Source organism: Nilaparvata lugens, chromosome 5 (genome assembly GCF_014356525.2).
Source record: "Nilaparvata lugens isolate BPH chromosome 5, ASM1435652v1, whole genome shotgun sequence".
Classification (NCBI taxonomy): Eukaryota; Metazoa; Arthropoda; class Insecta; order Hemiptera; family Delphacidae; genus Nilaparvata; species Nilaparvata lugens.
Genome location: NC_052508.1, coordinates 14,684,977 through 14,707,289, shown reverse-complemented (window position 1 = coordinate 14,707,289; position 22,313 = coordinate 14,684,977). Strand labels below are relative to the sequence as shown.

Genomic DNA, 22,313 nt, shown 5'->3' with positions numbered 1-22,313 from the left:
TGTTTTATTGATCGCATCTATCATAAAAACAAACAAGTTATTCATAAAAAACTAAGATCCCCCACGTTGTTCGTAATAAGCTCTAAATGTTTAGTTTTTATACACCGGTGTCACAGCATTAATACAGTATTGTGAACCATTATTTACTTTGAGGTTTATCACTAGCTCTTCTCTGATCATTTTAGAAATTTCTAGTACTGCGACCAAATGACTTTATAAATTATACATTTATCATACCTATTTGAACATTAAAATCAGTCAACTGCTTTTCTCTTAAAGTTCTCAACCTTTTCAGTTTTACAAGTCATAATTAATTACTGTGCTAAAAGTAAGACATTTGTAAAAAAATCCTTTACTCACTTTCCAACTCCCATTGGATAATCTGTTACTGGAAAATCTCCCCCGAATCCTGGTCCTGGTCCAAATCTAAATATAGAAACAAAATAAATAATCAATAAGATCAAATAGAGATTGTAAGTTCATTTGACTGGTAATTTCAAAATCCAGAAGTTATTTGGAGTAAATGCAATGATGCGGGACTTAATTGATATGAATTTGAATAAAATTGAATATATCATGAAAAAAATGTATCATCCCACCATTAACTAGATCAATGGAACCCGAAAATAGCGAATATCTGCTATACAAAAAAAATCTTCATAACAAGAAAGGAACAAGAATGTAATACGTAATTTTATGATCAATAATTTGATAGAATAAACCCCGAAAATAAATGACACCCACAATTAAATCATTTATTGACATTCAAGCTTCAAAGTCAGCATCTGATTAAATGTTCGCTATCCTTGTCTGCCATGTGACAAAAGAGATAATCTTCTTCCATTGTTACCATATCAACAGGATTTTATTATGTTGGTGTTTGGAAGTCACTGTACAGAAATATTCAGGCCATCATCCACCATCAACATCTTCAATATTGGATATCGATTGAAAGATTTTTAAAGGTTGTATCAGATTTTAGATCTATTGATCTTCAAATCTATCTATGTAATAAAAAAATGGATTCTGATATGACTTTCAATTGAAATTGAAATGGATTACCGAAGAATTTCCAATTATGTATTGGTCCCCCTAATATCACAAATAAGTCATATAGAATCACGTATGCTTGAGATTTCGCCTTGAAAAATATAAGCTATATTTTTCACGTTAGGTACGGAGAATTTTATTGAGAACTTTACTGCTGTTCTGGTATATGCGATTGGTCCTTCGACAATATTTTCTGCATTTTCTTTCATGTAACTGTCACAGTCGTCTATATCTTTTGGAAATCCGAAATGTTTATGAAGAAATTGCAGAGCCAAAGATAAACAACTTTCTGGTTCTACAATTTCTTCATAAACATTTCGGATTTCCAAAAGATATAGACGAATGTGACAGTTACATAAGAGAAAATGAAGGCAATCGCATATACCAGAACAGCAGTGAAGAAATTCTCCATGACCTGACAAAATCTTCCAAATCTCCATTGATATGAATTTTCTCAATTATCAAGCTAAATTTATTCGTCTAGAAAATATATTTCGCAATAATAAATTTTCATAATTAAGATGAAATATTTTATTTAATATTTATTTATATTTCTAAATTGTTTAAAAACGATCGCAACGTTGCGGATGTAGAAAAGAATGGCGCTATCAGATTTGTGGGATGATAGACAAGGATAGTAACAAATTAAATATTAATCAAATACTGTCATTATAACGTGAACCTCATTATAGGAAGATTATACAAAGATGATGCGAAGATGATACGAAGTAGATATTAATAAGATACAAAGGTGATAGACAAGGATAGCAACAAATGTTAATCAAATACCGCCATTATATTGTGAGCCTCACTGGAGATGATAGTTTACCTTTCGTTACGCATAACCATTTCGTGTCTATTAAACGGCTGCTCCTTGAATCCCCCCATCGGCATTCGCTCATTCATGTCGTCTCTCTCTCTTATCGGAGACCTCTCTCTCCCACCACGATCCTGATCCTTATCGTCGTTTCGGTTCTTCTTGAACACCACTGCATGTTTCACGTCTGAAATTTTATGAGAAAAATATGATAACATTTTATCATTAAGTTGGCTTCCCATACAACAGTGAACAGTGAAAATGGAATTTTCCTAAGTTGGAACAAAATAAAAATTATCAGCCCCCTTTATTTTATTACAACACAACTAGTTTCAACTCTTCAATAATAAAATAAAGGGTATTTGATAATTTTTATTTCGTTTCAATAGTTTTAGTAGCTCTAAAAGACGATGTATGAATAATCGCATTAGAGGATACGAGAATTATTTTTCCTCCACCTACTAAAGTACTTACTTTACTTCCTGGAACATAATACTAAAGTGTCACTTTTTCGCTCTCGGGACTAAAAAACAGAAAAACTCCCTAGGAAGTCAGCTCCATTAAATAAAAAAATTACTCCAATTAACTTTACCATCAACTAATAATAACCAATGAATAATTTTATTCAGATTTATGATATTATTATGCATGCTCAACGTCTGAAATATCAACAGCCACAAGCCATGAGGGTGACCACAAACGAAAGGACAAGTGTGTTGAACATGTCTATACACACATGTCGTCATACATTGGTGTGGCATCACAGCTATGGGTCTCGAACAAAATTTGTCAAGGTTGGGTTTATGTATCTTTGATTTTATTGTTAATTTTTTTCGCTGCTCTAGTTGAATTATTTTCTTATCAGTATAATTAGTAACAATAATTTATTGTAATTGCCCACTAATAGAACGCTCTGACAATATAAAGTATTTAGGAATAATAGTAGATGATTCATTGAAATGGAGCAAGCACATAACATATACAACTGCCAAAATAAGAAAGCTTATATACAAATTCTATCAATTAAGGCGTATCATAGACAAAGAAATGTTAAAAACTGTATACTTAACATTAGTTGAATCTCTTTTAAGGTACGGTCTGTTAGTTTGGGGTGCGGCTAACTTTAGTTTTATAGATCCATTATTTAAAACTAAAAAACGCATTTTGAAAATAATGGGAAACAGTGAAATCCGGTTTCCAACTGTAGAATTATTTATAGAAAATAGAGTACTCAGCGTTAGGCAATTGTATATATTGTTGTTATTAAGGTATACGAAAAAACATCAAAATAGGAACCATATCATAAATCATAGCCATAATACTAGAATAAGAGAACGTTACAACCAAGAAGTACCAAGGATGAATATAGCATTTGGGCAAAGATCACTAGGATATTTAGGGCCTACAATATCTAATAGAATACCATTAGAAATCAAAGGAGAGGAAAATTTCAATAGCTTCAAAAGAAAAATTAGACATTGGTTATTCAGTATTGGGATACAAAGTAGTGAGGAACTAATAGTAAGTAGGATTTAGATTTAAGTAGATATTAAGTAGTATTCTTTTTAAATAAGGTAATTTATAGGTAGAAAATAGTACCTCGGTTTAGTATCTTTGTACTAGGTGATGCTTAGGGTAATAGATATAGTTTTAGATTTTTTGGAATTTTTGTATTATCTGTTGTAGCATAAATTAGTATTAATTTGATGATAACCTCGACACATATATTATATAGTGAGGTATCATTTTCTAAACCCTGAATATTGTTATATTGAAAAATAGGCAATATAATGTAATGTATGTATGAATTTATGAATAAACTCCTCTGGATGTGTCGTCCAACATCCAGAGAAATTATTATTATTATTAATTTTCCAGTGGTTAATATTTATTGTTATTGTTGTTCATTTTATGTTAGAAGCAGTTGTAAAACAGTTTTTTCGAAGCCTCTCGCTGATGACACACATGCTCAACTCACTTGTTCTGTTGTTAGCTGTTACCCTTATGCAAGATCAAAAACACTCAACTACAACATTACTGCAGTGGTCCCCGTTAAAGTTGTTTGCACACATAGAGCAGTCAGGCGTTCCAAGTTCCAGCGATCTAAAGCTGGGTTTTCGTTTGTGCGTAAATGCCGTCGTCGACCACGACAGGGAGAGAATCTCAGATTGGATAGATTTCAATTTGTCTACATAACCTAAAAGATTATGTTCAATTATGTTTTAATGGGTAGGTTGAGCTTATACTTGTTTATACTTTTAAATGGCAATATGTTGATATTATTAGAATTGTTTAATTCTTTAATAATAAAGACAAATAATGAAAAGTGATTTGATCAGCTGTTTTAGCACATTTGAAATTTGGACAATATGAATGTCAACAATGCTTGTCGTCGTCGACTGCGGAAATTTACGCAAAAAACGAAAATGCACCTTTACAAGGGTATGGATATACATGGGTCTTTACATATCCTGCTGAGACCGCTCTGATTGCACTCTCATCCCAAGCTAATAATAATTATCATTATTACTACTTTTACTTTTCTGTAGTTGTAAGATGATTTCTACATTCATTGTTATAGATGCTTGTAGTTTCAATAGCCTCAAGTTTAGAGACAATTATCAAATAGATATGCTGGATTTCCACATATCAGTACCAGTGTAATGAAGCGGTTTCACTAAGCTCGGTCGATACATTGGAACATGGCACAGCCTACTGTAGATAGAAGGCCGGAACATGATCAATATGGCAACGTGTGGTTCAAGCCGACCATGCTTTATTTGATATGCATAGATTCATTACACCATTTTTTTTTTTTTTTTAGAAAAATTGTAGTTTGTAGAATCATTTGTATTATTGTATATTGTAGAATCATTTGTATTATTGTATATTGTAAAATCATTTGTATTTGTTAGTAGGGATAGTAAGTATTTAATTTATGTCAATAATGTGATTATGAACCCACAAAGATATGTAAAGATAGATTAAACTATTGCTATTGAATATAAATTATTCTGTGAATTTTGTTGTATACTATTATGCCTAGATATAATTGAGTTAATGAACAAAGTTGAATGAATTTTAATTATACCAGCAATTAATTATTTAAATAACCTATTAATAAGAATAGTGATACATTCAACTTAAGGAATAATCCATATAATTTGCGTCCCTCCAATCCATTACAATTTGATATTGACTTTACCAGCTTAAGTGTATGTAGACGTCAGTTTGAATATCAGTGTTACTTGTTTATAAATAAAGTCCCAACTGATTTCATTATTAATAGAATTACAAAATCCATAATGAATCTTATAGTGGGTTGGATTAGGATAAATGTTTATTTTAAATTATCTATATTCATTATGTAATGTTTCATTCTTATGTTATAAATTTTAAAAGATATTATTGTCTAGGCTTCCTTGAATTGGCCTTTTTGAGTTTGTCACTTGCTTGTGATTTTGTTACTTTGTCTTATCGTTTGTAAGTATTGAGATGTGACCTGGTTTCCATAATTTTAGTTATTCTGGTGGTTTGAATAAGCTCTTTTTCTTTCTATTGACATGTTTTCTGTACCTAGTTGTTTGAACTCACTGCCGGCGCACAAGTTTTCTTTGCCGGTAGTGCCATTTTGTAAGTTAGAATATTTATTTTATCAATCTGTATTATTTTATGGCAACTTCATTATTAATATGAATTATCACTTCTCTTTATAAGGCTACTTTGAAATTATTAAAACAAAATATAAATCTTCAAGTACCGAACTCTTTGTATTTTTTTCTTCCAAAACACGACTAGTTCCAACTCATCTAAAGCCATTTTTACTAAATAAAAAAAGATGAGTTGAAACAAGTCTTGTTTCAAAAATAATAATAATAATAAAGGGTAGGGTACTTGATGATGTGTTTTAATATGAATTAATATACCTATATTATTAAGAACAAAAACTAAATGGTAGTAGAATATATTCCCTTTCATAGATATTATTGAACTATCGATTATTATTACGGTGTATAGTTAGTTATAGATGCACACAAAGCGAATGCATTAAATTCAGAAGTTTCTTAAAAAGAAAACAATATTCGACTTTCATATTTTTATTTTACATTTAAAAGGTACTATTCAATACTTTCATCTATTAATGGAATACATTTGATCTTAAAATTGATCGTAGGGAATACAGACACAGAAAGTAAGTACAGTGGAATATATTGCCAAGCTAGGCATCATACTTGAAACTCCTAGAACTAGAGTTAAAATTAGTCTATCAGTTAATATTATATATTTTTCTACTATCATTGAATTGAATTTCTCAGTATTGGTATTTGATAAAGGGCATAAAGCTGGTAGTTAGTCGGGAGTCTACCCAAGTGAATTCAATTTGCTCGGCCTGAAGCTGAGCTTGACTGCGACGTTGCCAAGTTGTGCGTTCCAGCCTTTATCTAATCTAAAGTAAGCCATGAACATGGTCAAGCCGGGTATGTTTACAAGTGAGCACTGTAATTATCGATAGAAACTAATGTCAAAGAAATCATATGTTTCAGTGATCTCGTTGTAAACCGTAGAACCAGTTGCACATACATCGATTTTTGCCGTCCTATCTATTCTATCTACCTATTCTATCCTATCTAATTCTATCAGATCATAACTTGACAAACATAATCTGTTTGTTAACATCTGTTTAATATAATAGAATCAGGTAGGTCAAATCAGGTAGGTTGAGTCAGTTTACACACACATCAATTTTTGCACTCGTAAGTTCAAAAATCGATGTGTGTGTAAACTGACTCAACCTACCTGATTTGACCTAGTTCAAATATCATTATCGGGCATAAGTCTAGTAAACATTACAGTGAAAATATGATTCCCATTAGTTTTAATGGAACTATTCCCACTGAGCCCGGCCGAGCGAGTATGAATAGACTAGTCCCATTAAAACCTATGTGGATAATATTTTCACTGTACCGGACACGTTCACTGATACTGATATGTGGGAATCTTCCCTTATCCTACTTAACTTTACAGCACCCAATCTTGAACTGGATTCCCACACAACAGTGAACAACGAAAATATAATTCCCATGAGTTCTTATGGTATAATTCATACCAATACCTACTATTACTTCAGGCCCCACAAGTAATCTCTAATAAACTATGACGTCATCACATGTAGATCTACTGGCGGTAAGCAAGCGAAATAAGAGCGCTGATGCTTGTTATCTTATCACATCTGATATGGTAATCAACAAATTGGAATTAGAAATTCAATTTTCACGGTCTCCATTTCAATGAATATGGTTTGTTTATCATTCTTCTAATGGTAAATTAGAAAATTAGTAAAACCAAACTGTGAAAAGTAATAATGAATTTGGGGTTTTAAATCATGGGATACAGACTGTTGTGTACCTAATTGTCGCGGGAATTATAACAAGACTCCAAAAGTTTCCGTACGGTATTTTCTTTTTTGAAAGATGAAACTTTGAAACGAAAATGGATACAAGCGAGAAGAAGGAAGGAGTAGAATTTTCAATTCTACAAAACAACGGTTTACATGAAGTGTAGAAGAACAGTGTAAATAAAATGTGAGTGGAAAATTTAATTAATGTGTAAAAGAGCAGTAGATAAAATGTGAAATAACAATATAATTAGAGTGTGGAAGAACAGTGTAAATAAAGTGTGTAAAAGAACTTTTAAACTAATAAATTAAAAAGTAAATGCAAAGTGTTAAAACTGTCCATAACATCCTAATATTAAAGGTTTTACCTAACTGAAAAACATTCTCCTGATGGGTTTCTTTGTACCACAGATTTATTGTGTTCAAGTTTGTTGGAGCCTCTTTCCTAAAAAAGAGTTACATCTAATTTGGTTTATCTTTGATTTACCTCTCCTTCGATTCTAATACAGGTTATTATCTAGTATTTTTGGTTGAAATGAGTTTATCAATAGCTCTATCATTGAATCGGGTAGGCCTATGTCTATCAAGCTGAAAGTATTGATAAATTATTGCATTTGTAGAATAAAGTGTTTTCATTTCAATAAAATCTATATTTAATAAAATACAAATGTCTTTAATCTGAAATTTAGATAGTATTTCATCCAATAAAAAATCGATACAGTAACAAAAGTTACATTGATAAGCTAGTATAAACTACTACGATCTAGGAAGAACCAATCTACATGTTATGACGTCATTAATTAGTTGTGGGGCCTGAAGTAGTAGTAGGTATTAGCTGAGTGGGAATAGTCCAATAAGAACATGCGAAAATTATATTTCCACTGTTCACTGTCACGGTTGAGTGCGAATCCAGCTTTACTCCAAAATAATGAAACTATCAGAGAACTTGATAGATTCATGACATCAAATATTATATTCTATGAGTGTATTTGAGAAACATAGAATGAGAAGATTATTAAAAATGAATGAATTACACAAAATTGATTCAATGTTCAAAATTTTACATTTCGACTCGCACATTAAAAACGTCTAGAAGTGTGATAATTTGATGGGTTGGTTTTAGCATATATTTCATCATTCAGCACTCCCGTTAAAGTGATGTGAGAAAATATAAAATAAATAGGCCGACATTCACGATTGGCGTATGGAATTAATTCGCTTTAGATATAATATGAGCTCACATAGTCGAGACTACTGCAATCAACAATGATAATAATTATAATCGTCATGACGTTATTAGATTAGCATAAATTTCAAGTATTGATTAATAGTAAAGTTAGAGTAAATAGAGTAGTTCGATTGTCCGCCGAAATTGATCTTCATGACACCCGAAGAATGAAGGTAAATTTTCGTTTGTGCGTAAATTTCCGCAGTCGACGACGACAAGCATTGTTGACAATCTACAGATGGAAATCACTGAGATATTGCAATTATTCAAATGCTAATGAACTAATTATTATTATTATTAGTCGTAGAGCTCCCGAAGTGGAAGACGCTGAGTAAAATCATGATCATCGATTTTTATTAGACTTGGCGGTTTTCTTGTTCGCCCACCAGCTTTTCATTCTCTGAGAAAATGCAGCTTTTCTTTCTGCACTCCATCTTGTGCCAACTCTTGGTGCTTTTATCTCTGGAATAATTTCCCATTTGTTCACTTTTGTTTTGAAATTATTTCTATTTTTAATTTCATCATCAGTAATTCCTGCCAAAACTAGATCTTTCTTAACATTCCTAATCCATTCTCCTCCATAGGCAAGCGAAGCTACATATTTTACTATTTTTTATTCATAGAATTTTAGACGACTTTTTCTCATGTCTGTTACAATATTTGAATGTTGCTCAACTGTGCTATTTTTCTGTAATCTATAACCATTCTCAGTTAATCTCGGACCTAGAATTTTTCTAATTATTTTCCTTTCTTCTTTCTTCAAATTTTCTAGATCAGCTTTCCTGTTGAGATTTAGGGTCTCACTGGCATATAGCATTGATGGCTTTATTACTGTATTATAATGTCTAATTTTAGTGTAAAGAGACAAGCATTTTTTATTGTAAATGGATTGCGCCAGTCCTAGGCCTTTACGAGCTTTCTTTAGTCTATCCTGCAGTGATAATCTCTCCGAAATAACCTCTCCTAAATATTTAAAACCTGGAACCCTGTTGATTGTTCCATATTTAGTTTGTAGTCTGGTAACTTCTAGGTTTGTGGTTGTGAACACTGTTTTATCGAAGGATATTTGTAAGCAAACTTTTTCTGCACATTCTTTCAAAGTTTTTATTTGTTTTATTGCAACTTCGCCCGAGTCTGCCATTATTGCAAGATCATCCGCAAAAGCCAAATAAGGTATTTGTAAATTATTTTTCTTGGTCCCAAGCGCGATTGGCTTCCAAAGGTTTCTTTCTTTGAGTTGCTTCTCCCACTCTTCCATTACTCTATCCAGAACTATGTTGAATAGCAACGGAGACAATCCATCACCTTGTCTGACGCCAGTCTTTATCTCAAACGGGTTTGACAGTTTTCCCATGAACTTTACTTTGGATATTGTATTAGTTAAATGTTTTTTCCATCATTTTCCGAGTTTTCTGATCTAGTCCTTTTTCTTCAAGAATTTTGAAAAGTGTGGGTCTGTGGATTGAATCGTAAGCCTTTTTGAAATCGACAAATACCTAAACTGTTGGTTTTCCACGCATTTTCCTCAACTTTGAAATCAATTTCAAATTTAGTATCTGTTCTGAACATGATCTGTTTGGCCTGAAGCCAGCTTGCAAATCAGAAATGTTGGGCTCCAATTGGTTTTGCGCTCTTTCAAGAATACAGGCTGATAGAACCTTATATGATACAGCGAGTAGGGAAATTCCTCTAAAATTATTTACATTTGTTTTGTCCCCTTTTTTGTGCAATGGATGAATCAGAGCAAATTTCCAATCAACTGGTACTTCTTCAGTGAGCCAAATATTCTGTATAATTTTGGCTAGCTCTTTTCTTGAATTGGGCCCTAGGTTTTTCAGAAACTCAGCCACAATACCATCTTCACCTGTTGCTTTGTTATTTTTTAAATTTTTTATGTGATTCACAATTTCTTCCTCAGATGGTGGTACAGAAAATTAATTATTATTATTAAACGAAAATCTAAATTAAATGCTGTAAATCAGCCCGGAGACTTCTGCTACCGCAAATATTGACAACAGGGTAAACAGCTAGATGGAAATTCAATGAGCGCTAATATTCAAAAATTATTTGTCAGCCCGGGAATCAAACCCAGTACCTCCTAAGCATTCCTGACCAGCAATAGGAGGTACTGGGTTCGATTCCCGGGCTGGTAAATGATTTTTGAATAGTAGCGCTGAATTTCCATCTAGCTGTTTACCCTGTTGTCAATATTTGCGGTAGCAGAAGTCTTCGGGGTGATTTACAGCATTAAGGGCCGGTTTCCGAGCTCGGGATTTAGCCAAGTCCTAGACTTTAAACAGCTGGAGTCAGAAAATTGGTTTTCCAAAACGGGGCGTAGTCGCAGTCATTGTCAAAGTCCCGTTTTAATTAAATTTCGAAAAACTAGAAAACTAAACACAAAATAAAATAAAGAGAAAATAGTGTAAAGTTTCGAATATTTTGAATTACTTAGGAATGTCTAATTTCGTCATGGAAAAACGTTCCCAATTATAGAAATGAGAAACTGTAAAATACGACTACTGTTATAAAAGCTGCGACTACGCCCTGCTTTGGAAAGCCAATTTTCTGACTCCAGCTGTTTAAAGTCTAGTGCCCGGTTTCTCAGTCGTTCAATAAACAACGCTTTAGCTATTGATTCAATAACTTTATCGATTCAATAAATTTTTATTGGTTCCTTAAACATATTTATAGAACCCATAGTTATGGAACGATTATCTGTTTAATAAATCTGGCAGCATGACATGATTCCAAACCGGCCACTTTTGTTAACAAATTTTATATGGTAGCCAACTAAATCTAGGTTGTTTATTCCTTGCTGCTTGTTGTGAAGTTTAAGCTAGAGGATATTTTCTACGGTACTGACATTTTTCATGAATTATTTTTTATTATAGCAGAAAAAGGAGACCGTGGCAAGAATTTTGCAGAGGTCGAAAAATACCAATTAGTATAAATCTGCCTAAATTACAAAACTGTAATAGAGAATAAAAATACAGATAAATATTCGATAAAATATAAGATCATGGCATGAGATGCAGTGAGAGAAGAATATAGTAATATTCTATTCAAATCACCGGTTTGAGGGAGGTAAAAATTTTGAAGTCCGTCTACAGTTAAGTAAACGGAACACGTGACATCCTTTTTAAAAAGATTTATTGTTGAAACAAACGGGCATAGTGACTGCCCAAAATACAGAAGTGAGACAAAAATCTCAATTACTAGAGCTTATATACTATTCTAAGTGCTGTATCAGCTACTATACCATAACAATGGGTATAGCTTACGATTGATTAAAGATGAAGGCCATTTTGGCACTATTTCGTTCAATAAACAACGCTATAGCTATTGATTCAATAACTTTATCGATTCAATAAACTTTTAATGGTTTCTTAAACATATTTATAGAATCCATAGCTATGGAACGATTTAACTTACCTGTTCAATGAATCTGGTGGCAACATGGCATGATCCCACACTAGCCACTTTCGTAAACAAACTTTATACAAGGTTACTTTGGTGACCATGGTTACCAACCAAATCTTGGATGTTTATTCCATGCTGCTTGTTGTGAGGTTATTTCCTACGGTACTGACATCTTTTGGCTGATGTCTCCAAAACAAGATGGCTGACACCAAATAAGGGCTATCAATGCTAAATATGGTGCAACTTTGATTCTATTTTGTTTTTAAAATACTGGTGGTCTAGACTAATTTAAATTCTATTTTGTAATTTAATTTTTTGATTGCAACCAAAAATTTGACAAATTTATCCATTCCATAAATATTTATAGACTGGATTTTGGCACTATAGTTTATCAAGAGATCTATGGATTCAATAAGTTTATGGATCGTTCTAGAAAGGCATTTCTCATATTTATCGATTCAATAAAGTTATTGAATGGATAAACGGTTTATGGAACGACTGAGAAACCGGGCTTAAGATTTATCGAAAGATTTAAAGATTCAATAAGTTTATGGAGCGTTTTAGAAAAGCATTTCTCATATGTATTGATTCAATAAAGTTATTGAATGGATAAACGGTTTATGGAACGACTAAGAAACCGGGCTTATGATTTATCAAGAGATTTTAAGATTCAATAAGTTTATGGAGCGTTCTAGAAACGCATTTCTCATGTTTATTGATTCAATAAAGTTATTGAATGAATAAACGGTTTATGGAACGACTGAGAAACCGGGCATCAGACTTAGCTAAATCCCGAGCTTGGAAACCGGCCCTAGATTTGGATTTTCATTTGATGATAATAATAATATTTGTTGACATTCATATTGTCAACATATATTTAAATTTCAAGTGTGCTAAAACAGCTGATCAAATAACTATAAATTATTTGTGTTTATTAATCAAGAATGAAACATTTCTAATAATATCACATATTGCCATTTAAAAGAATAAAAAAGTAAAAACTCAATCTCCCCAATTAAAACATAATTGAACATAATCTTTTAGGTTATTTAGACATTTCCGCAGTCGACGACGACAAGCATTGTTGACATTCATATTGTCCAAATCAAATTACTTTTCATTATTTGTCTTTATTATTAAAGAATTAAACAATTCAAATAATATCAACATATTGCCATTTAAAAGTATAAAAAAGTATAAGCTCAACCTACCCATTAAAACATAATCTTTTAGGTTACGTAGACAAATTGAAATCTACCAAATCTAAGATCCTCACCCTGTCGTGGTCGACGACGGCATTTACGCACAAACAAAAACCCAGCTAAAGCTGCTGATTGATGAGAAATAGCCAATCAGAGGACATTCTGGGAGGCATGACGTTGAATTAATAATGTCGGCCAATGAGTGAAAACGGCCTTCAAGAATCACAAACAATTTACAGGAAATGTTACAGTCAATGCAAACAATGTTCTTCTTTGCCGATAGTAATAATCGTATTAATTTCAATAGTATAGATATATAAAATATAGAAGTACAAACGAAAAAATAAACGTACCCAATTTCTTTCCTCCACACATGGTCCCACACTCTTTCTCGATAGCACTATTAGCGCTATCCTCGTTGGAAAATTGAAGGAATGCGAAACCTCGATTCAAAACGATGGCTGAAAGCAATGAAGATAATTGAATTAGTTTTTAATAGATAAAGTGAATGAAACAAAAATCAAAGTATTCTGTGAATTTATTCAATTTTGATGTTTGTAATGGGAATTATAACCATAGAATATTCTTGAATGTAAACAAATTTATTCAAATTTTCAAATTTATTTTATTCATTCAAGTAAGTCACAATACAATCCGGTCTATACACAAATGTACAATAAATTACAGTACAACAGCTAATTATGCAACAAATTTCACATATTATGAAAACTTATTAATTACATTGAAGATTGAATGGAACATTAGAATATTGATAATATAGTATTGTAATGTAACTACATAAATCAGCGGTGTTTCAACAATGAATAAATGATAATTTCAATGAATAAATATACACCCCACTATAAATTATATGTGTTGGGGTATAAGTAATTAGTTGCTTATTGCGTGTTATAATTACTATTTACAAACTTCATTCACTGATATAGGATTAAAGTTTTTTATAATAAAATTAGTAAAAATTTATAATACAAACAAAATTATGAAAATAGTAGATAAATATTAATATTCTACTAAGGATAATAATAAGAAAGGTTATTTTAGAAAAATGAAAAACAGTAACGAGAAGAATGAAGAATAAATAGTTTTAATATTTACAGTCTAACTAAATTTTCACAATTTTCCACCCCAATATCAACCAACCATGAAAATAAACTTTTCTTGAACCTGTGTCTATTGAATTCTGCTCTAATGTAACTTGGTATTGAATTGTGAATTTTTGGTCCCAAATATATTTAGTTTCTTTGCCCGAATGTAGTGTTCATCCTTGGTACTATTGAATGCGTGTTTCTCTGCCTTGTTTGATGGTTATGATCTGCCAGTCTTATGTGTTCGTTGTTTCTCCTCATTCGCGTGATGATAGACTGGATGTAGAGTTGTCTTACACTCAGTACTTTACTGTCCTTGAAAAGAATGTTCGTGGGGAATTGATTCTCCTTGAAGCCTATTATTTTTAGTATTCGTTTTTGAAGTTTATAGAGAGGTTCAACATGTATAAAATTCGTAGCTCCCCAGATAATTATGACGTATCTTAAAATTGATTGCACTAAAGAAAAATAAACAGTTTTTAATGTCTCATAGTTGATAGAATTTGTAGAGAAACTTCCTGATCCGGGTAATTGATAGATTAATGTGCCTGTCCCATTTGAATTTGTTGTCCACTATTGTTCCTAAATATTTTATTTCATTGACTTGTTGAATTGAAGGGCAATCACACGGGTTGTTGGTGCTTCCACAGTGATGCAGGATTATTGAAGAATCCGGTGGTCTCGTCCGTTCTGTCAGAGAAAAGGCTAAAAATTTCGTTTTTGTTGCATTTACTGTAAGCAAATTTTCTCTTAACTATTTATCGACTTTCATCAATTCTTCAGACACATATGCACTTTTGTAGTTTGTGAGAAAATTTCAAATGGTTTTAACAATAATAGTTTTGAATAGAATTTGAATGCGTTGTCTCCTCTATAATATCCTTCATTTCCACCTTCATAGTTGTTAGCAGATGCTCCTTTTGCATATTCAAAATCTTGTTTGAATCTTTATTGACAAAATCAATCTTAAAAAAAGATTTTTTTATTGAAAAATTAATATAAATTGTCAACCACTTTTTATAGTTTATTCAATATAGAAATAAAAATCCAAGTACTTTTTTGAAACTGTTCACTCATGTAACTCATGTAATTGTTTACAACATGTTTCGGCTATGATGTCATTATCAAGTAAAGTTATTAGCTTGATAATAGCATCATAACCTAAACATGTTATTAGCTTGTATCAAGTTATTAATTTGATAATGACATCATAGCCGAAACATGTTGTGAGTAAACATTTTTGAAAAAGGGAACCTAGATTTAACTTTTTTATTTTTCAACAGGAAGCCGGTTTACTGTATTTCGGTGAGCTGAAGGAAAATATCTTTGAGAGGGCATCTTGGGAGTAGCTTGTTTGGCACTCCACTCCCTCCATGAAAAAGCGATACATTGATCAAATGAAAAATACAAATTATGTTAACCACTTTTTATTACTAACCTATATATTTAACAAAACCTGGTTTCATGACTCCACCAATGGCGAATCAACCTAATATAATTTATGTATTCAATATGTATAACAGAGCCTGGTTTTGGGGCTTCACCAACCACATCTTCAAACAAGACAGCTAAAGATGGTGAGGTCATGAAACCAGGTTTTGTGAAATATATAGGTTAGTAATAAAAAGTGGTTAACAATAATTTGTATTTTTCATTTCATCAATGTATCACTTTTTCATGGAGGGAGTGGGATGCCAAACAAGCTACTCCCAAGGTGCCCTCTCAAAGATCTTTTCCTTTAGCTCACCGAAATACAGTAAACCGGCTTCCTGTTGAAGATCTGGGGACGTACAGGGAAGCTGCTATTTGATCAAGTCAGTCTGGCATGAGGCAAATCGATGTCATTCTTCCTTCTTGTGATATGACTGTGTACATGTCCACTTTGCTGAAAGGTATGTTGGGGACTTCTCAACAGTAACAGCGAACTAAACAGATACTGACTATAGACTGTTTATAATCTTGTTTCCTGAAGATTGGCAAGCAGTGTTCCAGCCGATGATACGAGGAAATGATCCGGAGAGCCTTCTACTATTTTATAAACTTGAAGTAGCTTTTAATAAAAATCATAGGTGTACAGTGACTTCATGCATAGTTTAGGAATTTGTCTATGAAGGCAACAGTTTACATAAGATTCGTTCTACATATTGAAGGAATGTTATCAGTATACAGTACCCGGTATCTACTCACCAATGATTTGTCCATAAGGAGAGAATATATCTTCGAGATTTTTCTTAGTAACATTTGATGGAGTATTTCCAATAAAAATTCGAGACTTGACAGTGCTCGGATCTCTTATTATTTTCGTTGCTCCTTCATACTCTCCGTCACCCATTTTTCAAAATCTGAAAAGTAGAAACAAAAGTTTCAAGTTTTCCTGTTCAACCTACAATATAGTGCTAATATATACAATATATTGCTAATATAAGAGTGGTAGGGGGGCAATGTTTATAGAACTGAACCGTGATTCACTCACCAAACACTTCAAGATCGGGGTCCAAATCGTCATATTGTTGTAGGTCGAGGTTATAGATACATAAACATGGCCGCCTCAATTTAGTTTGTAGGCCAACCTGAAGCCGGTCACTAACGATACTACATGTTTGTATAAGCATAATTAGTCAATCAGACGCCATTTTGGGTATGAATCGTATCGGCAAGAAATTGAACTATGAGTCATGATAGGCCTACATGAAAGATATAACTCAAGTTATATCATATTACATCAATTACAGATTTCATGATAGTTGAAAATTAATAATAATATAAAGTGACCTGGCTGGCTTAGGTCTGGTGTCAGAGTTTACAGGTTGCAACTGATCAATTTCAGGAACTTTGACATGACCTTACAACTGTATACTGTATTTTAGCCGGGACCGACGACAAACTTTTACATCCAAAATACGAGAGTGGCCTGAGAAAAATATCTTGTTTTGAACAATTTATTAGTAATTACATCATTAGAAGAACATAAAAAGTTTATTCACTAACAAAAATTAGACGTCAGTTCAAAGAATATAATAGTTCAAGCTTTATATTAAACAAAACTTATTTCTCAAAGAATCCAATTACATTGTTTGCTAGTAAGTCAATGAGCTAACAATATTGGTTTGGGTGAGTTACTCAAATGTAAAACTAAGCAAATTTTTCAAGAGACATAATATTTCTATTATGATATATCATTTTGAATTTAAAATGAATCTACAGTTTAATATAAAATACGGATTGAAACGTTGTAATTTCAATATAGGATGGAAAACGCCAAAATCCACGCTTAACCTAACACTGACAAAAAAGTGAAATATACTACGAAACCTTACCAGAACTGACAGCCAGCAAGAGTATACGGATTTTCACAGTTTCAACTGTGTTTTAATAGATAGAATTACTAATAAATTGATATTATTTGCCAATAACCGGAATAATAATTTCGGTAAACAATAGTCAACAATCCGCCATTTTTCTTGTCGTCGCGTCGTCGGCAAATCACTGTCTCCTAGATCGAAGCATCGTTGATAAAAGATTGTGTTTGATATTTTCAAATAATACCTTCTGGATTATAAAAAAATATCCAGTTATAAGTATATAGAAATAAAAATAAGAAAAAAATTAATCCAATGCTTTACTGTTGATTTCAGATATTTATTTATGTATGCGATATTCGGAGATGACTCAGCTTTCAACTTTCTCAGTTGGTGTCTTGCTTTCATGACGGTATATGCGCGAGATTCAAACCTATTTTAGTTCACAATAATTATTCAATAAATCACACGCTTCAAAAATGAAAGATAAAAGTATTTTTAAGAAGATAAAAAAAAGAATATGAGTTCTTTTCTAATCCCAATATACACTCTTGTAGGCAATGTATGCATTTTGTCTTATCCCCTCCCCATGCTTTTTATCCCTCTCAATTTACAGGAGTAATCTTTTCCCTATTTATAGCTAAAATCAAAGCGGTCAAGAGAGTACAGTACTAAATTACTTAATACATTTTTACTTTCCTTGCCCTACTACCATAGGTAAGGAAAGTATTGCTTTCCAAAAAAAATTAAGGTACCCAAATTTCAAGTTTTCTATACATTTCAAGGTCCCCTGAGTCCAAAAACATGATTTTTGGGTGTTGGTCTGTGTGTGTGTGTGTGTGTGTGTGTGTGTGTGTGTGTGTGTGTGTGTGTGTGTGTGTATGTGTGTATGTCTGTGAACACGATAACTCCATTCCTAATCAACCGATTGACTTGAAATTTTAAACTTAACGTCCTTATACCATGAGGACCCGACAATAAGAAATTCAATAAAATTCAATTCAAGATGGCGGAAAAAATGGCGGATAATTACTAAAAAACCATGTTTTTCACGGTTTTCTCGAAAACGGCTCTAACGATTTTCTTCAAATTTATACCATGGATAGCTATTTATAAGCCCTATCAACTGACATGAGTCTCATTTCTGGGAAAATTGCAGGAGCTCCGTAATATTTTGTGAAAAATGGCGGATAATCACTAAAAAACCATGTTATTCACGGTTTTCTCGAAAACGGCTCTAACGATTTTCTTCAAATTTTTACCATGGATAGCTATTTATAAGCCCTAGCAACTGACATGAGTCTCATTTCTTGGAAAATTGCAGGAGCTCCGTAATATTCTTAAGAAAAATGGCGGATAATCGCAAAATAAAAACATGTTTTCACGATTTTCTCAAAAATGACTTGACCGATTTTTTTCAAATTCATACCCTGTATAGTTATATATCAGCTCTATAAACTAGCATGAGTTTCCTTCCTGAGAAACTAACAGGGGGTCCACCCCATTCTTGAGAAATTTACTTTGTAACCTCCTTCTCGTGCTTGAGGTAGGTGGGTAGAGCAGTTTATTCATAAGAACACACGTCGATATTTTATTTGTAGAACAGCTGTTTTGACAACTTTTAAAAAATCCTTAGATTTCATAATTCAAACAAAGGAAAATGTACTCTGAAAACAATAACAATAGTATAATCGTAGTTTTAATAAAATTATTAAGCCGCCAATCGGCATAATGTTATTCCCCTAGATTATCCTCGTTTAAGAATGAGGCTTATAGATCAATGAGCAAGGAAAGTAGTGTGAGTGTACCACATCAGATTTTTTCTATTCGATCCTTCAAACATTAAATTACTTCAATGACTTTGAATAATTTAAGAAGAAGCAATAACAAAGTTTTAATCCACTATCATTATTTGTTCATATCTTGTGAAATCCTTGATAAAATTGTAAGAAAAATGTTCATGTTTAAAGTTCCGATTAAACTTTTCCTCTCATTGTCATAGTAGCTTTATAAAAAGGTTACATCATAAAAGCCTACACACAAGTACCGGTACAGTAGTAACAAAGTGAAAACCTAACAGCACCTCAACCCCTTTTATGACCCATCATATTTCTTTTAAACTTATCCTAAATAATTTCATGATATATTACCTCATTGTTTTCATCATTTAATTCTTGAAAAATACCGTACACAATCTGATATTATATTATTTAGTTCATTTTGAAAAACTATTATAATTATAAGCCTTAAAAGTTTTCATCATTTAATTCTTAAAAAAATACCGTACACAATCTGATATTATATTATTCAGTTCATTTTGAAAAACTATTATAATTATAAGCCTATGTACTAACTGAGGCTGATATAGTGATATTTCTGTACTGAGTTCTTTAAATTTTATAGAGTCTACTCACCTAGACTGAGTAGATTTTATATTAATTTATGAAAGCATATTATTGTATTTGGCAATTTTTAAAATATAATCATTCATGGTTCATTTCATAGTCTATCGAAATATTCTTGAAAGATGTATTACCTATTTCTGACAGTCCATTGCTGTGTTTACCAGCAATGTAAATCTATGAAAATGGTAACAATTGTATATTAAACCATTGCAACCATTTTCATGAATTTATTTTATGAGCTAAAAATCCTTTTTTAGTTTCTTAATAATGTGTCATACTTTCATAATAGCAAAAAGCCCGTTATTTTTAGCATATTTTCAATAACAATTCCCACCATTTAAAGACACTATAGTTTCATTAATAGCTTGAGAAGGATTGATATGGTGGAAACATAGTAGAGCGGCGAAAATAGCTTAAAAGCTTGAGCAATTTGAAAATAATGCATGTATTCAAATGGATCGATTCATACCGCTTTATAATATAGCCTTAAATAAAAATATAAATCTCAGTTCCATTTTTAATTATTTTAAAAATCACAATATGTTTCAGAAATTAATGCCTATGTTCAAGCCTAAACATGTTGTGACAAAATAATTTAAAAGGATACTGAAATTTATATTTTCATTCACATTAAAAGTAGCCCTAAAGAAAAAATACATTAAAACGCTCTATAATATGTATTGATCCATGTGGTGGAACTTGCATAACTTGCATAGTTTTCAAAATTCATTTTTTAAGCTAATTTCACAGCTCTACTATGTTTTCACCATAACCATCCGAAGGTAGCTTCAAGCTTATAAGTGAGTTGAAAATAACACATGTATTTGAATGATTCAATTCATACCGCTCTATACTATGTATTGACCTATTCAAATACATGTATTCTTACCAATACTAATGTTCACCGCTCTACCACGTTTTCACCCACACCATGTCATGAAATTGGTCACTATAATCAAAGAGAATGGGATGTGGGGTGAATGGCTTCTATTCCTATTCTCTTTGCTATAATGATTACATACTCATGATATCCCTTCTTTGACCAGTTTTGTTGACCAGTCTATGGACATGCACCTATCATAGACTACCCATGAATCAATAAATGAGTCGATAAAAGTAGCACCATACTTGTTGCACTGTGTCCACACCCATATACACGACATCAATTGGGCTGGTAAAAGTTGCACCATAGATGCTGTAGTGTGTGCACACCCATACCATCAAGTGAGCTGATAAAAGTTGCTCCATAGAGTTGATGCAGTGTGTCCACACCCACAACATCAAGTGAGCTGATAAAAGTTGCACCATAGTTGATGCAGTGTGTCCACACCCACAACATCAAGTGAGCTGATAAAAGTTGCACCATAGATGCTGTAGTGTGTCCACACCCACACCATCAAGTGAGCTGATAAAAGTTGCACCATAGTTGATGCAGTGTGTCCACACCCACACCATCAAGTGAGCCGATAAAAGTTGCACCATAGTTGATGCAGTGTGTCCACACCCACACCATCAAGTGAGCTGATAAAAGTTGCACCATAGTTGATGCAGTGTGTCCACACCCACACCATCAAGTGAGCCGATAAAAGTTGCACCATAGTTGATGCAGTGTGTCCATACCATCAAGTGAGCCGATAAAAGTTACACCATAGTTGATGCAGTGTGTCCACACCCACACCATGAAGTGAGCCGATAAAAGTTGCACCTTAGTTGATGCAGTGTGTCCTCACCCACACCACCAAGTGAGCCGATAAAAGTTGCACCATAGTTGATGCAGTGTGTCCACACCCACATCATCAATTGAGCAGATAAAAGTTGCACCATAGATGCTGTAGTGTGTGCACACCCATTCATCGTACTGCAGTCTATTGTCAGTTACCATTGACGAACCAATGGGTGATTAACGGCTAAAAAAGCTGAAGAATTTCAGACGAGATAATTTGTTGCTAACGTGTAGCAGTTTATCTCAGCTCGTTGAGCGAATAGAACACAATAGGAGACAGAAAACACTGGAACGAGCTTCTGCTAATGCATAGGCATCGATAACCCTTCAAGCGTTTTTGGTTTCAGGCGCTTTATTTCGCAATGCCGCGCCAAAACATAGACCGGCGATTTTTCTCCACCACCAACCAATCTGGCAGCACTGGTTAAATAGGAGGCTCTGGTGCTATTCTAACAAGGCTTTCTGACAATTTTAAATGAATCTCACTATCATACCCCGCGAACGGTTTAGTCAGTATTGGTTGAAAGTGACGCATTGGTTAACTTCCATGAGGCGTGCTGACAGTTTTAAGTGCATCACACTAGCTCACACAACGCTCTTCCAGTCAGTATTGATTATATGGGACGCGTTGTTTTACTTCCATAAGGCATGCTGACAATTTGTAGTGA

The 22,313-nt window shown here is 32.8% G+C and overlaps 1 protein-coding gene across 2 annotated transcripts in view; it reads right to left on the bottom strand.

Moving 5' to 3' along the window:
- Positions 1 to 17,712, bottom strand: part of LOC111062623 (nuclear receptor coactivator 5) — a 35,299-nt gene extending 17,587 nt beyond the window's left edge. The window contains exons 1-5 of one of the 2 annotated variants that reach the window (XM_039427712.1): positions 17,536 to 17,712; positions 16,406 to 16,560; positions 13,466 to 13,573; positions 1,880 to 2,054; positions 361 to 426 (exon numbers count right to left, since the gene is read on the bottom strand). In XM_039427712.1, coding sequence (XP_039283646.1) covers positions 361 to 426; positions 1,880 to 2,054; positions 13,466 to 13,573; positions 16,406 to 16,550 — 494 coding nt within the window. In that variant the 5' untranslated portion in view covers positions 16,551 to 16,560; positions 17,536 to 17,712. The remainder of the gene's footprint in view (positions 1 to 360; positions 427 to 1,879; positions 2,055 to 13,465; positions 13,574 to 16,405; positions 16,561 to 17,535) is intronic. The other variant, XM_039427714.1, reaches the window with a different exon arrangement.
- Positions 17,713 to 22,313: the final 4,601 nt, after the last annotated feature.